Source organism: Panthera onca, chromosome C2 (genome assembly GCF_046562875.1).
Source record: "Panthera onca isolate mPanOnc1 chromosome C2, mPanOnc1 haplotype 2, whole genome shotgun sequence".
Lineage (NCBI taxonomy): Eukaryota > Metazoa > Chordata > Mammalia > Carnivora > Felidae > Panthera > Panthera onca.
The window spans coordinates 109595295-109609393 of NC_138347.1; the positions used below are offsets into that span (position 1 = coordinate 109595295).

The 14099-nt window shown below is 36.5% G+C and overlaps 1 protein-coding gene across 5 annotated transcripts in view; it reads right to left on the reverse strand.

Moving 5' to 3' along the window:
- Window positions 1-1253: 1253 nt before the first annotated feature.
- Window positions 1254-14099, reverse strand: part of MME (membrane metalloendopeptidase) — a 106697-nt gene continuing 93851 nt past the window's right edge. For all 5 annotated transcript variants that reach the window (XM_078432230.2, XM_060639030.3, XM_060639034.3 and 2 more), the window contains exons 19-23: window positions 13826-13959; window positions 12938-13003; window positions 9928-10023; window positions 9518-9594; window positions 1254-2117 (exon numbers count right to left, since the gene is read on the reverse strand). In XM_078432230.2, coding sequence (XP_078288356.1) covers window positions 2018-2117; window positions 9518-9594; window positions 9928-10023; window positions 12938-13003; window positions 13826-13959 — 473 coding nt within the window. In that variant the 3' untranslated portion in view covers window positions 1254-2017. The remainder of the gene's footprint in view (window positions 2118-9517; window positions 9595-9927; window positions 10024-12937; window positions 13004-13825; window positions 13960-14099) is intronic.

Sequence of the window (14099 nt, forward strand, 5' to 3'; positions counted from 1 at the left end):
GGTAGTGATACAAGAAGAAAAGATAAGGATATCCATGGCTAGTATAAAACTGTATTTTCAATATTTATAATAACTTTAGGAAATATTTGTGGAAATGAGCCCATTAAAATCTCAAGTTAAAAAAGATGGCACCATTTGTAACAACCCCAAACTGGAAACTTCTCAAGTGCCTATCAACAATGGAATGGGTGAACTGTAGTATAATCACACAATAGAATATTATTGAGCAATGAGAATGAAAGATCCACAGTCAAATGCAACAATATGGATGAATCTCAAATGTAATGCTGAGTGAAAGAAGCCAGATGCAAAAGAACACATACTAATTAATTAAAACTAATGTATGATATTAAAAGTCAGGACAGTAGCTGTCCTTGGAGGAGCAAAGTGGTGGTTGGAAGAAGGGGCTTCTAAGGCACTAGTAATGTTCTGTTTCTTAAAGGTGCTGGTTACAGGGCTGTCTATGGTAGGAGAAAGTTCACTGAGCTGGGTACACTTACGTTTTATGAAACTGTTGTGTGTTATATTTCAATAACTTTTTTTTTCTTTAAAAAAAGGCCAATGGGCATCTTTCAAGAAGCAAGAAAACCAACACTCATATTTTGAACAGAAATTCCCTCATTTTCGTTTTGTTAGGAAAAATAAGGATGTTGGAAGTGTGCCTCTTTTGTAAAATATTAATCAAGTAATGAAATGAACCAAACTAGCCAAAAGGACAGGGAAAGAGAACATGAAAGCCTCAAGAGATGAGTTCCTATCAGGGACGCAACAGTCCCCTCCCAGAACTCTTATGTGAGTTAGGATTTTAGAAGCAGGTCTGTCTGAGGTGGGGAAGCCTCTCATTTATATTCAGAAATGCACTTTCCAAAGCTAGACAGCTAGCACAATAGGCTTAGTGAGTAATGGGCTCACAATTTCAATTTATTATCAAAATATTTCCATCAGACAACAAACCTGAAAAGATAAAGAGATGCAGAGCTATATAGATGCCCTTTTATCAGAGCCACCTCAGGGACAGATTTTATTCTGAAAATCCTGATTGTAAACCACAGGTCTTATGTATCTTTAGACAACTGTCCAATGGCCATTTTTCACCTAGTTTGTGCTTAAAGTTTTTTATCAATATGATTTATAAGTGTAAAAATCTCAAATCTTCATCTGTACATCACTTTACAGATCTTGGTTCGGAACTATCTGTCTGAAACTTCGATATTCAGTGATTACCTATAATAATAATTACTTAGTCATAAATGTAATAATTAAATATAAAAATTATTATTTATACATTACTACAAATCTCTTAAAAAGATCAAGTTTTGAGAGGGAGAGAGAACAAGAAATTGCTTAGAAAATTGCAGGGAGCCTTGAGAATTTCAATATCCGTGAAAGCAGGTATAATGAAAAATAGCTTCAGACATTCATTTTCTCCCTAAGAGTAGCTTAAAATACAATGATTTCAGGATGAATAACTGATGATTGGCAAAACTGGTTTAAAATTACATTAAGTCCCACGGCCCCAACATGTATAAGAATTCTTTGGAAGATTTTTGCAGGAGCATAAATGTTACAAATAAAAATAAAAATAAGTAATTAGGCAATGTGTGTTTTAACTCTCATGCCACTGCTGTGCTTTTGGAGCCAACTGTATTCTCCAATCTCTTCTTTCTCCCTTTGATTAGAAATCCCAGTCTACATCAAGTGGTTAACACTGTTTTCAAGAGGTGACATCAAACTGGCAGATCGTATGAGAAACAGAAATGAATGGTAATATCTTTAGACATAAAGCGTTATTTACACAGTGAGAAGTGATTGATTTGATAGACACCAGACCCCACCCCTCCTCTCCATACCTTTTCCAGAATAACCTAACTTCATTTCTAAATGATGCTCTCTCATCTCTGTTAACTACCCCCATGTAATTACAGTGACTTCGGTGGCCCATTTTCTCTTGGACAGAGTTTCCCATTTTCATGGTGTTGGCAAGGCTAACCAAAGGCTACGTCGCTTTTTCTGAAGATCACCAAACTCGGCATTTCTTTTCTGGATTCATGTATGAGTTCTTGCGGCAATGATAGGCCTCTGAAAACTCAGGGGAGTTCTGCAAAGTCCCAATAATTCTGTGAAACAAAACAAAGTCACCATCAGCATTTGATACTTATGTCCATACCCTATAGGAGAAGCTCTACAGAATTTCTATAGGTGTAGGCCTATTGAGGGAATTTGAAATTTACAGTTTAAGAGAATAATAATTATCATAAAAAAGAAACAGGTAGAATAAATTTGTTATTTGTTAATAGAATTTTTAAGTGAGCAGGTAACAAAGCACAGGAATTAAGAGCACAGATTTGAAGATGGCATGGCTTGAATCCTGGTTATAAGTTGAATCTATTTTGCTTCTCTGTGATTCACTTTCCTTTTCTATAAATGCATATAATAATAGTACATGCATCTTAAGGTTGTCAGTAAAGTAAGTAAGATATACATGTTGTAAAATAAATGAATAATACATATTTGGAATAGCAGTTATTATAATAAGAGTTTGGTCAAAAATAAAATCATGAGTGTTCATTATCTTTTGGAAGGGCTCACACAATAACAAGTATAACAGACTAAATAGATATTTGTTGATTTAATAAGGAAGAGAATTATTTTCTTTCTTTCCAAAAGAACTCCATAGATATCAGAAACTGGATTCAGCCTGAGTAACTGGAAAAGGCTGGCAGAAAGTCAATTTCTTCTTATCTCTGACCCCAATGGGCAAAAACAACACTGTCCAACCCACTTTCGGCACCAAGCAACATTTGAGGAGACAGATAGGTCAGTGCAGTGATGCAGAGGTGATGTTTTCACGTCAACCCCAAACCAGCTCCTTCCCTTCTCTTCCCACTGGGACCACCCCACCACACCCACCTTGGATTGGGAGGAAGGGCAGGGAGGCAAACAGACTAGGGTGATGGGAAGACCTCAAGCAAGTGACAGGAGAGTATGTTCTAATTACTGAGATTTCCTTACGTGGCAGATGTGCTAAGTGTAAATCTTTGCACTCTTATCTCCTCTAACCCATTCTCTAAATCAAATCCCCTAATTCCCTTATTTAAAATCTTCCAGGGGCTTGAATGAAAGTCAACTTCCTTTCTGTGGCTTCCAGTGTTTTGAGGGCTCCAGCCGACCTTCCCGGCTTCCTCATAGTACGTTCGTTCTTCATCCCATTTCTCTCAAACTACACCGACCTACTTTCCATTCATCAAACCAGCCAATTTCTTTCCCTCTTCAGAGCTTTCTGCTCCCACTGACCATAGTCCCTGGAAAGTTTACTCCCCAGTGACTACATGACTCACTCCTTCTCAGCCTTCATGCCTCCACTTAAACACCCCTCCTCAGAGGCTTTCTTCAAATAATGTCCAGATTAGTTCCTTCCACCTGCAGTAGCCCTCTCGATTCACAGTGATTTGTTCTTCTTCTTTACTTCCTGACATAACCCTACACTGTAATGTGAGGGCAAAATACTGTGTATCTCTTGCTCCCTGCTGCCCTCCCCCCAAGCCTAGCACAGTGCTTTGTATATTGTAGGACTCAGGACATACATACCGAATAAATGAGTCTGTTGGCTGGTCACGGTGATTACATGTATACGAGGAATAGGGCATTATAAAGAAAATGTCCCGCTTGGCATTTTTGTTGTTTATTTGCTACAACCAACTAGAGAGAAAGCAAGCATTTGCTTTCCTTATTCCCATTCCAGGAAAGATAACTGAATTTCTGAAAATCTGACTCCCTAATGTGTCAACTATTACCACATCAACTATCTCTCATCCCCAACATCACAACTCCTCTATCCCTTCAGGGAGAATGTAAATCTTTTTGGTTATGTGTGTATTTTTAGTACTCCTAGAAAAGTCCTAAAGATTAATAGGAATCTTCCTGGTATTTGGGGGAGGGCGGGTGGTGATTGAAATGGGGTGGGGGCCAGAGCTGGGGCATTTACATCTATTAGTCCATTTGATATGGAAAAGACTGGCTTCCCAGTGCTGAGAAGGGGCCCAGTAATGTGCCCTCTCCTTTGTGTGAATGGCACAGACATGCCTCTCACTATGAGCAGGGTCCTGAGAGAACCTCTGATAGGATGGGGTGTAATGGGCCCTTGCCCATGACCACCTGAAGGAAATGGAGCCACCTGACTTCAGAGGGAGCCCTTGAACTGCAGGGATATCAGCAGTGACCACAGCAGGCTGGAGATGGAGGCTAATTCCCTAATTTCTAGGTCTTCGGGTTCCTGAACAATCTTAAAAAGGAGTACACTGAAAACTACTGAAATTAAACTTCTTACTTCCTTGCTTAGGGTGGGAGCTTGCGATTGAGTTAATTTGCTATTATAGTAATAATAATAATAATAATAATAATAATAATAGTAATAAATGTGTCACTTCTTACATCTAAAAGTTTAAGAACAAATTCACTTGATACTTGGTCAAAAGTGATTATATGCAGGAATAAAAAGATTTTATTTTATTTTTAGTAATCTCTATTCCCAATGTGGGGCTCGAACTCATGACCCCATGATCAAGAGTCACATGTTCTACCGACTGAGCCAGCCAGGTGCTCCAAAGAATAAAAGGATTTTACACATCAGGAATTTGTATTGGTCTTTAGTCTTTTAAGTTTCTGGGCTCATGGACTCTGAGACAGAAAGATGCTTTGATTCATTTAATTCAATCCCGTTTCCACTTTAGGAAGCCCTATATGCTGGCTGAATGACAGTCATCATGGTGGCCCGATTGTTCCTCAAACTGGGGAGGAAGCTCCCTGATGGGCAAGGAAATCATCTGAGAGTCACTGAATGGAAGAGGTGCTCTTTTTTGTTTTCATTTTAGTAAACTTTTTTAATAAAAGGATTGTGTCTTAGATATAATCATATGGGGACAAGTACTTCAGTAAAATGTCCAAACCCATGACTTAATTCTACATTTGTCATAAAAATATTAAGGAAATTAAACACACACACACACACACACACACACACACACACACACACACACCTCAAAAAAGGGAAGTCTTCACAAAGCACCAATGGGAGTTAGCAATGTGGCAACACTCAACCTCAGGCACACTTAGCTCTTCATTTAAATTCCAGCTCTTCTCTTTCCATCCAAAGGCTTCGCTTAGACAATTTGATTCTGAATAATTAGGTCAACAACATACCAGGTCTTCACTTACCTTCCTAGCACTCTAATTAATGTCTTATTGTTTACATTAAATCTTTGGATGGAGGACATAAATAATCTATTTCAAAAAGTGGATACATTATTAATCAAATGAATCCTTTCTCTTAAGAGTGGGGTCATATTTCATTAATATTACATAAAATACTTACCTGAATTTCATGCTACATGAAAACTGTGTGGCATATGTGTTTATAATAACAAAGATAAATGGCTTTTATTAATTATTTCTTAAAGTGATTTACTTGAAAGTTTTATTTTATTATATAAAATATTTTATTGTACTATTGTTGTTTATTGCCTTGGCAAATAATCACTTCTTTTAAAAACATTTAAGATATAGAGAGTTGAACATCAGGTGATCAAGAAGACTACCTCTGCCTGCACTTAACTGGATTTTTGAATTACTGAATGAGCTTTTTGCAATTAATTGGTCTTCTGACAACCCTTTGTTCCTTCTTTTAAATGAATGACTTGGTTACCAGGTTAACTAGCTTCATTCATAAGTAAACTATCCAATCTTTATCATTAACTGTTGTTGATGATTTTGTTAAAGTAAGGTCACCTTGATCAGCTTATGCTCCACTATGGATTGACAAAGAAATAAATGCCAGAATAGATTCCCAGATCCAGTCTGAAGATTAACAAGTGCTAACAGGAATTCTACAAGGTTCACCAAAATCCAAACTAACACTTACAAAATATCAAAACCAATGCTAATATTTAAGGTAAATGGAGGAAACATTAGTATTTCAAAGACGATTTAGCATATGCATACTATATCATAGAATAATAGGGAATAAAATCACCATATTACTTGGAAATGTCTACATAAAACACTAGAAAGACTCTCTTACAAAAAGTGCTAGAAATTAATCTGTGGGGAAAATTTCTTGCTTTATTAGTAGTGTTAGTTCTATAAAGTGCCCTTATATTCTGACTGGAAGACAATTATCCACCAATTTAAGCATCTATTTTAAAATTTTTTCTTAAGTGTTTGTTTTTCAGAGAGAGACAGAGAGACAGAGCATGAGCAGGGGAGTGGCAGGAGGAGAGGGAGACATAGAATCTGAAGCAGGTTCAAGGCTCTGAGCTGTCAGCACAGAGCCCGATGCAGGGCTCAAACTCACTGACTGCAAGATCATGACCTGAGCCAAAGTCGGATGCTTAACTGACTGAGCCACAAAGGGGACCCTAGCAACTTAAGCATCTAAATTAGCACTTTTGCTATTTAAGTAGCATATACATTGGTATCACTTTGTCCCTTTGGACTTCCTTTAAAAAAAGTATCAGACCCTTTTATATTGTTTAGAAGTATTACATCTGAATAACTTTAGAAACACATGTGTATTTTATATAGTAAATATTAGCATAACAACCATTCTGAGTGACTGCAGATGGCTAAGAAAAACTGAATTTCCAAAGAAGTCATTTAAATTTTGAGTTCAATTTCTAGAACCTCATGGGGAAATGTTTTTGTTTTAAATACTAAAGTTTTTAGAAGTTTATGTAAAGTACATAAGACTTTGGTTAGGAAGAATAAGACAATTACAGCTCAGACCTAACAAATTGTTTTATAGATTCAGCTTTATATCAAGTATATTTTGTCTTTTGTTGTTAATACTGTGAATATTTAAGCGTAAGCTTACAAAATCTCCCTCTATTTCAGAAATGTTTCTACACAGCCCACTATGCACAATTTTTCACTAGCAATTCAATTTCTATTAGTTTTTAAGGCTCTTTAAAAAATATGTTTTACTTTGTAGAGCCAGGAAGCAGCTTGTTTCCAAAACTAAATGTAACCTCAACCTTTTGCCAAGGAAATCCCTTTACCTCCAGAGAAAATAATAGTTTCCTTGACAAAGGGTTGGCATTCCATTTACCCTTTTAAAAAAAACAACACATACTTTTCTTGCTATAAATGAAAAATAGTCAAGGAGGCATCTTTTACACCAGGATAGAGAAAATGAAAGTTACAAATAATTTTACATATTTTATAATAAAATAGTATGTACTTTTATAGAGAGAAAATTTTACATATTTATAATAAAATCCTTTCAGTTTAAAATTGAAGGTAGAACAGTTACATATTTACCTACATATCATTTAACCGGTGATCAGTTACTGACATTCTGAACTATACAGACATAAGAAATGAGCAACAAAGAGCCCTTGACTTTAGTTAATAAAAACTGTTTCAAATTACTCATGGAAATTCTTACTCTGTTTATACCTTTCGTGTCTAAAAATAATTCTAGTACTAATTTTCACACACATATATGTAACAGACACTTCTATATTAACATTAATCTTCAATGGCTCTTATGAGAACTTAATCCTCATTTTATATATTAAGAAATTGATTAAGTAACAGCTTGCAAATGGCAGAATCATGGGTGGAACTCAAGTGTTTCTTACTTCAAAGCTTGCATTTTTTTTTTTTTTACCATACAAGTATAAAGATATGCTTTCTGACCTAATCAGAATAAAGGAATGAGATGGCAAAAGGCAGGCAATGTAGTAACAGAAAAGAGAACTAGGAAAGAAACAAACAGAAAAACCCTAATAAAAAGCCAAAATTAAAAGTAAAAAAAAGCACTACTGTATCCCCATCAGTGGCTCCGTATTGTAGGAATAAGTTGCTCCCCACACTAGCTTTTGAGGATTTCAGGAGACTAATAAGCACTAAAATGCCAACTAGTAGTCATAACAATAGTCTGTGTCATTTAAAAACAAAGGCTAGGTTTTGTTGAGGATACTGTGTTAATAAGGCAACAGGGCAGAAAATATTTTAAACAGAGAAATTTTCATTCAGTGGTTAAGATGAAAACATTAACACTCAAGGGACAAATTGTAGCTATCAAAAGCTTTCAATTTGCAAGCCTCATTCTCTGAGGATGCCAGGTGTATCACGTACTACAATAATACTACTTAAATTCACTTAGGTTTCTACGGACATATGCTTTAGTTCATCGGGATATGGAGGGAAGAACTTTGACCAATTAGATTGTTATCATGGTTAATGTGAGCGTATGAATTGCATTCGTTGTCTTCAGAATTAGATTCCTGTACCTTCACTTCTGAAGACTTCAGTAAGGAAAAAGCAAATTCTAGAAACGAAACAGTTACTTGGGTAAACCATAATGGGAATTAACCTAGTGACTTTTGCTGCTCATTACCTAAAAAAGAAGTTAATTTGAATATTCTACCAAGACTGAATTTACCTTGGATTATAAACATATTGGGCATACAATAAACAGTTGCTGAATGAATGAATTTTGAAAGAACTGTTAAGGCAAATACTAAATGATGGTGATTACAATGATGATACTAGAACAAGCTGAGTAAATTCTTTAATTTGTAAATGTGCTATTTTATTGTTTCATAACTGAATGTAGTTTTTCCCCAGGAGTGAATGATCCGGGCAGTATACTTATGGCTATTTTAGGAAGGGCTTTTAAAACTCAGCCCCTTAATTCTCTCTTTTTCTCAAACTTTTTCTAACCACTCTACAAAATTTTAATTTGTTTTTCAGAGTTCCTGCTTGAGAAGTGTTGTTTATCATTTAGCAGCGATGAAGTGGTATAGTATGTTGGAAGGGGGAGCATTAATAATTTAGTGCTAAACTAGATACACAGGGATCCAGGATTTAACACTGAAACACTGGTTCGAGTGATTCTCTTTCACTGTTGTGATTTCTCTGAGATTTTCTGGTCTCGGAAGGACTTTAGATTTCTTCTAACTCAACCCTCCACTCTACAGCGCATTTTTCTCCAGCATCCTTAATGAGCTGTTCTCTGACTTCCGCTTCAAGGTATCCTCTCCTGGAGCTCTGGGGCTAACTTTATGTTGGACAGCCACTGATTACATCTAATTAAGCCTCTAATTCTAATCAACCTCTAATTAAAGAACATTTCTCTTTATGTTGAATGCAAATCTTTCTTTGGAATGGCTACTCATTGGTGTTACGCTTAAACTTTTCATAGCCTCTTAAAAATGTCTATGCTAGCTTTAAATAGAGCTACTATTCTCAGGCAGCATCTTTGTTGGAATCCATCAAGCACTGAGCATTGGTCATGTATATTCTGAGGATAACAGCAGTCAAGGCTATGCTCATGTAAACATGACATTTATCCTGTTTTGTTCTGGTGATCGTTTGTTCCATGACCCTCAAAAGAAAAAAACAACAACAACTGTATTTCAAAATTTTATAGTCACAGTTAGAAAAAAAAAATTTCCAAATTTAGAAGTAATGGAGTCAATATTGGAGCACCTGACTGCTGTTCAAACCCACGTACCTGAAATTCCCTGGGCTGTGAACATCTGTTTTAATGGAGTTGACAGCATACTCTGGCCTGTAGGTCCCACACCACACCTAGGGATAGGGATAGAAAAAGGAAAGTAGTGTGCTTAGGTTCAGTCAAAGATTATTTGTTTGAGCAGGCCAACTTCCTATTGCAAAAATTAAACTGGAATTCTGCATTCCCCAGCCATTTACTCTTCAAATAATTGTTCAGTGATAGGCAACCAGAAACATAATTACCATTAATATGATATGATAGTCTGTTATAAACAATGAAAGTCAGTCAAGTCAAATGCTCTGCCATAACTGATTAAAACAAGAAAACTCAGCATGCAATATCTAACTTACTATGAAATTATAACTCAAAATGATTTTCATATCTATCAATCAAAAAAGATACACTACCTGGGCAAAGTTCAAGAAGAATAGTTGTTTGTGATTTAGGTCAAGTCCAGGAAGTAGTTTTTCTTCACCATTCTTTTTAACATAATTTTGATAGGCCTAGGCAGTTAATGAAATAGAAACATGATGTTTATAATTTTGAAATTTATGTATAAATCTATGCAAAAGACCATGTAACCAAGTAACCAAGTAATTAACCTTTTATATCAGGATCGCCATAATAATATATTTACATATAGAAACTTAACAACTATTTCATGGATTAGAAAGAAAACCAGAATTTATTTACAAATGGTCTGAAAATATCAATGATCAATAAATGTCAGTTGAATGAATGGATGACTTAAATAAATGATGAAAAACTTATCTAAATATTGTTCTATAGAGAGATGGATAAGTCCAGTTGTTGGAAGAATGGATTGCCAAGGGAGTTTGTGATGGTTATATTTAGCACAGTTATTACTCTTAGCAAAAAGACTTTCATCAGACTTCGTTTGAATGATTCAGGCCCAAAGTCAAGGCATTCCTTAAGATCTCTTAAAAATTAGTATCCTGTGATTCTAAGCATAAAGATGAGCAGTTATTATGGCCCCCTGGAAGACAAGGGAAAATAGACTGAACCTCAGTTACATTAGGAAGAAGGAATTTAGGTTACTTGAATGTCAGAAAGTGTTCTTAATCCGTAAGGCTTTATGAACACTATTAAGAAATGTAGTTTTTCTCTACTAAATATACTCAAGAGATTTACAACAAACTTTCTGAGATGTGTTACTTCCAATTTAATACAAAGGAAAGTGATCACTCAGATAAGCAGAAGATATATTTGATTTCTTCCTCCTTGCCATTGATATAGATTTACTGAGTATCTCCTTTGAAAAGATGCTAGGAGCATGGGGAAGACTTGATCCTGCTCCCTCCTAGGAAGCTCACAATATAGCAAGGGGACAAGGTACTAGATGCTATGATTTCACATATAATAAAATATTTGCACACTTGTAATTTGCTTCATTATAATAATTCTGTAGTTGTTTTAGGTGAGGATCTTCATGGAAGTACCATCAACCCAGATTTTGACTAGAGTTTTACAGGAATGATTTTTAATCTGTCTGAATATTAGAATAACTGTCGGGGTTTGGGAGTATTAAGAGTGCCAATTCCGTCCACTTCCAGGCAAAATGAAGTGACAAGAACTGGATTTACCTTCCTGCTGAAACAACCAAATGATGGACAAAATATATGGAACAATGGTGCACATTACACTGGACATCAGGCAAAAAGGAGAGTGACCTCTCTGAGATGGTAAACATATAGGATAAGCCCTATAATTGCCCCAGTGTATTGCCTTAAGCATTTGCAGTTTACAACGTAGAGAAGAGAAACTCAATCAGAGCTTAAGGGACTGCTTGAGTTGAGAAGGAGCTGAGAGTTCAAGGACACCAAGGACAGAGTCCTGAAGAGGAGAAAGCCACACAGAAGAGGATCTCTAGAGATCAAGTATTCAGCTGAGTATGTTTCTGAGTATGCATATGAGCAAACTACCAGAAACTAGGGAAGGAACCATGAAAAAGGATTAGAGATAAAAATGCCTAGTATTCACACAGGACAAAAATGGAAGACCTTGAGTTTCACACAGTAGGGTCTTGCCTCAGCAGTGGAGAATAATTGTCCCTGGACTGAACACTACCCTAGTCCCACCAAACAAGTTGTAAAAGCAAGATCCAAAAGGATCAAACCATTTCTAAGGAATTTAACTGTGTCCAAGTATAAAGCTCAAAAATATTTGTGCAAAAACAAAATACCTAGTATCCTAAGAGGTAAAATGCACATTGACTGGCATCCAGTCAAAATATTACCAAGCATTCAAAGAAGCAGCAACGTACCACCCCCCACCCACCCCAGATTCTATTGGGATTCATTCTTTTGGAAACTTTGCAGGCAGCTCAATCTCTCAAGTCTCACACTTTGATCATCCATGGTCACTGCCAAGTCACAGGTTCTACCAGTCATCTTTCCCTCACTGCTTACCCTTTCCTGGCCCAACCACTAAGGCCCTCCTACTCCCCTTTAACCCATACATTTCTATAGTGGGAAAATAACCCTACATCTTCATCCATTGCATAGGACATTCCATCTGTGTTGGTTTTAGAGAAGCCTGGTTCTGTCCTGAGGCACCTTGACCCTTGTACCTTCTCAAGTAGACACTGCTCATTGTCTCACATGTGAGCTACCTCAGGGTTAGAAGAGGCATTTAAAACTACCTTCTCTCTTTCTCCTTGTTGATTCCAAGACCAGTATCCCTCTACTCTTTTGTGAAAATCCCTACTTTTTCTTGTGCGCATGGCATCGACTAGATCATCCTTCAACCCATCAAATAATGGCATCTTTCATGGAAGGTTTGCAGTTACATCTCCAGCGCTGAGAATAGTAAGGTCCTCAACAAGTATTTGTTGAATGCAAGAATGAATGGAAGGCTAAACGAGATTCTCAGGGATGCTCCATGGATATACCCCTCTGGATATAATAGTTTGGATGACTACAAGGCCACATGCCACAAGGCCATATCACTTCAGTCCCTCACTGTATCATTGTAACTGGACTGTGGTTGATGCTGATTATGGTTCCTAACTGCTTCACCTGCTGTGAAACGGGGGGTCCCATTTAGTACACTGATCAATGACTGAAATAACCCTTTTTATGAGATACCTTTTCTAAAAAATTATTTCAGAGATTATTTCTTAGAAAAATGTTGCTTCCTCTATGGAACGTGCATGTCTCCTCATTTCTGCTCATATAACATTCCATGTTTCTTCTTCTCAGCTTCTCAGGAGCTTAGACTGGTGTTCAGCTCAATCATAACTGTACTGCCCAATCCCCCTTTTCCCCATGTATTTTCTACTTTCTATTCATTGCTTACTCCCTACATTATATGCACCTTTTGCTAAAGGCTTTACATCAGTGATTAAATATAATATATACGCCAAACATTAAAATGGGAAACAATATTATTACTCACTCTGTATGCTTGGCCAATGCCTCCATTATCAGCAATATTTTCTCCCAGTGTATTAATTCCATTGAGCTGTTAAAAAACAAAAGATGCTTAAAGATTCTTACCTGTATTTGGATTGTTAAGAAGGCATCAATAATGCACTTAAGATGGACTATATCTATTCCTCAAAAAATTGAAAATAGAAATACCATATGATTCAATAATTTCACTATTGGGTATTTACCCAGGGAAAACAAAAACACTAACTTGAAAAGATATATTTATTTACTGTAGCATGACCACAGCCAGGGCACAGAAACAACCTAAGTGTCTATGGATAGGCAAACAGGTAAGGAAGAAGAGACACACACACACGCCCACACACACAGGAATATTACACAGCCATAAAAAAGTATGAGATCATGCCATTTGAGGCAACATGGATGGACCTAGAAGGTATTATGTTGTCGGGCTGAGAAAGACAAATATCATATGACTCCACGCATAAATGGAATCTAAAAAGGATGAATTAAAAAACCAGAACTATAAATACAGAGAACAAACTGATAGTTGCCAGAGGGGAAGGGGACAGGGGGATGGACCAAATGGGTGAAGACCAGAGGGATATTCAGGCTTCCAGTTATAGAATGAGGAAGGCACAGGAATAAAAGGCAGAGCATAAGGAATACAGTCAGTGATACTGTAATAACAATGTCAAGAGACAGATGGTAGCTACACTCGTGGTTAAAGCACAGTGTATAAAATTGTAAAGTCACAAAGTTATATACCTGAAACTAATGTAACATTACATGTCATCTATATTCAAAAAAATAAAACATCATCGTCGTCAACAACAACAATAAAAAAGATTGAATACATCTAAAACTTTTCAAGAGAGTGCTGATGACATACATGTTGTCCACCAGCTAGGTCCCAGGAGAAGTTTCCATACTGGTACACCATGCATTGGGATTGGTCTTTAAAATTATTTGCAGACTGTTGAGTCCACCAGTCAACAAGGTCTCCATCCTTATTAAAATTCCTGCCTGTAATATAATGATTTAAGTAAAATGGGAACTCATTACATCAAGAATTACAATAAGGTATGTTTAATCTGAAAGGCAAGGAACAAAATACCACTGTGTGAGAGAACACTACACTGTACAGGTAATGAGAGGAACTGCTC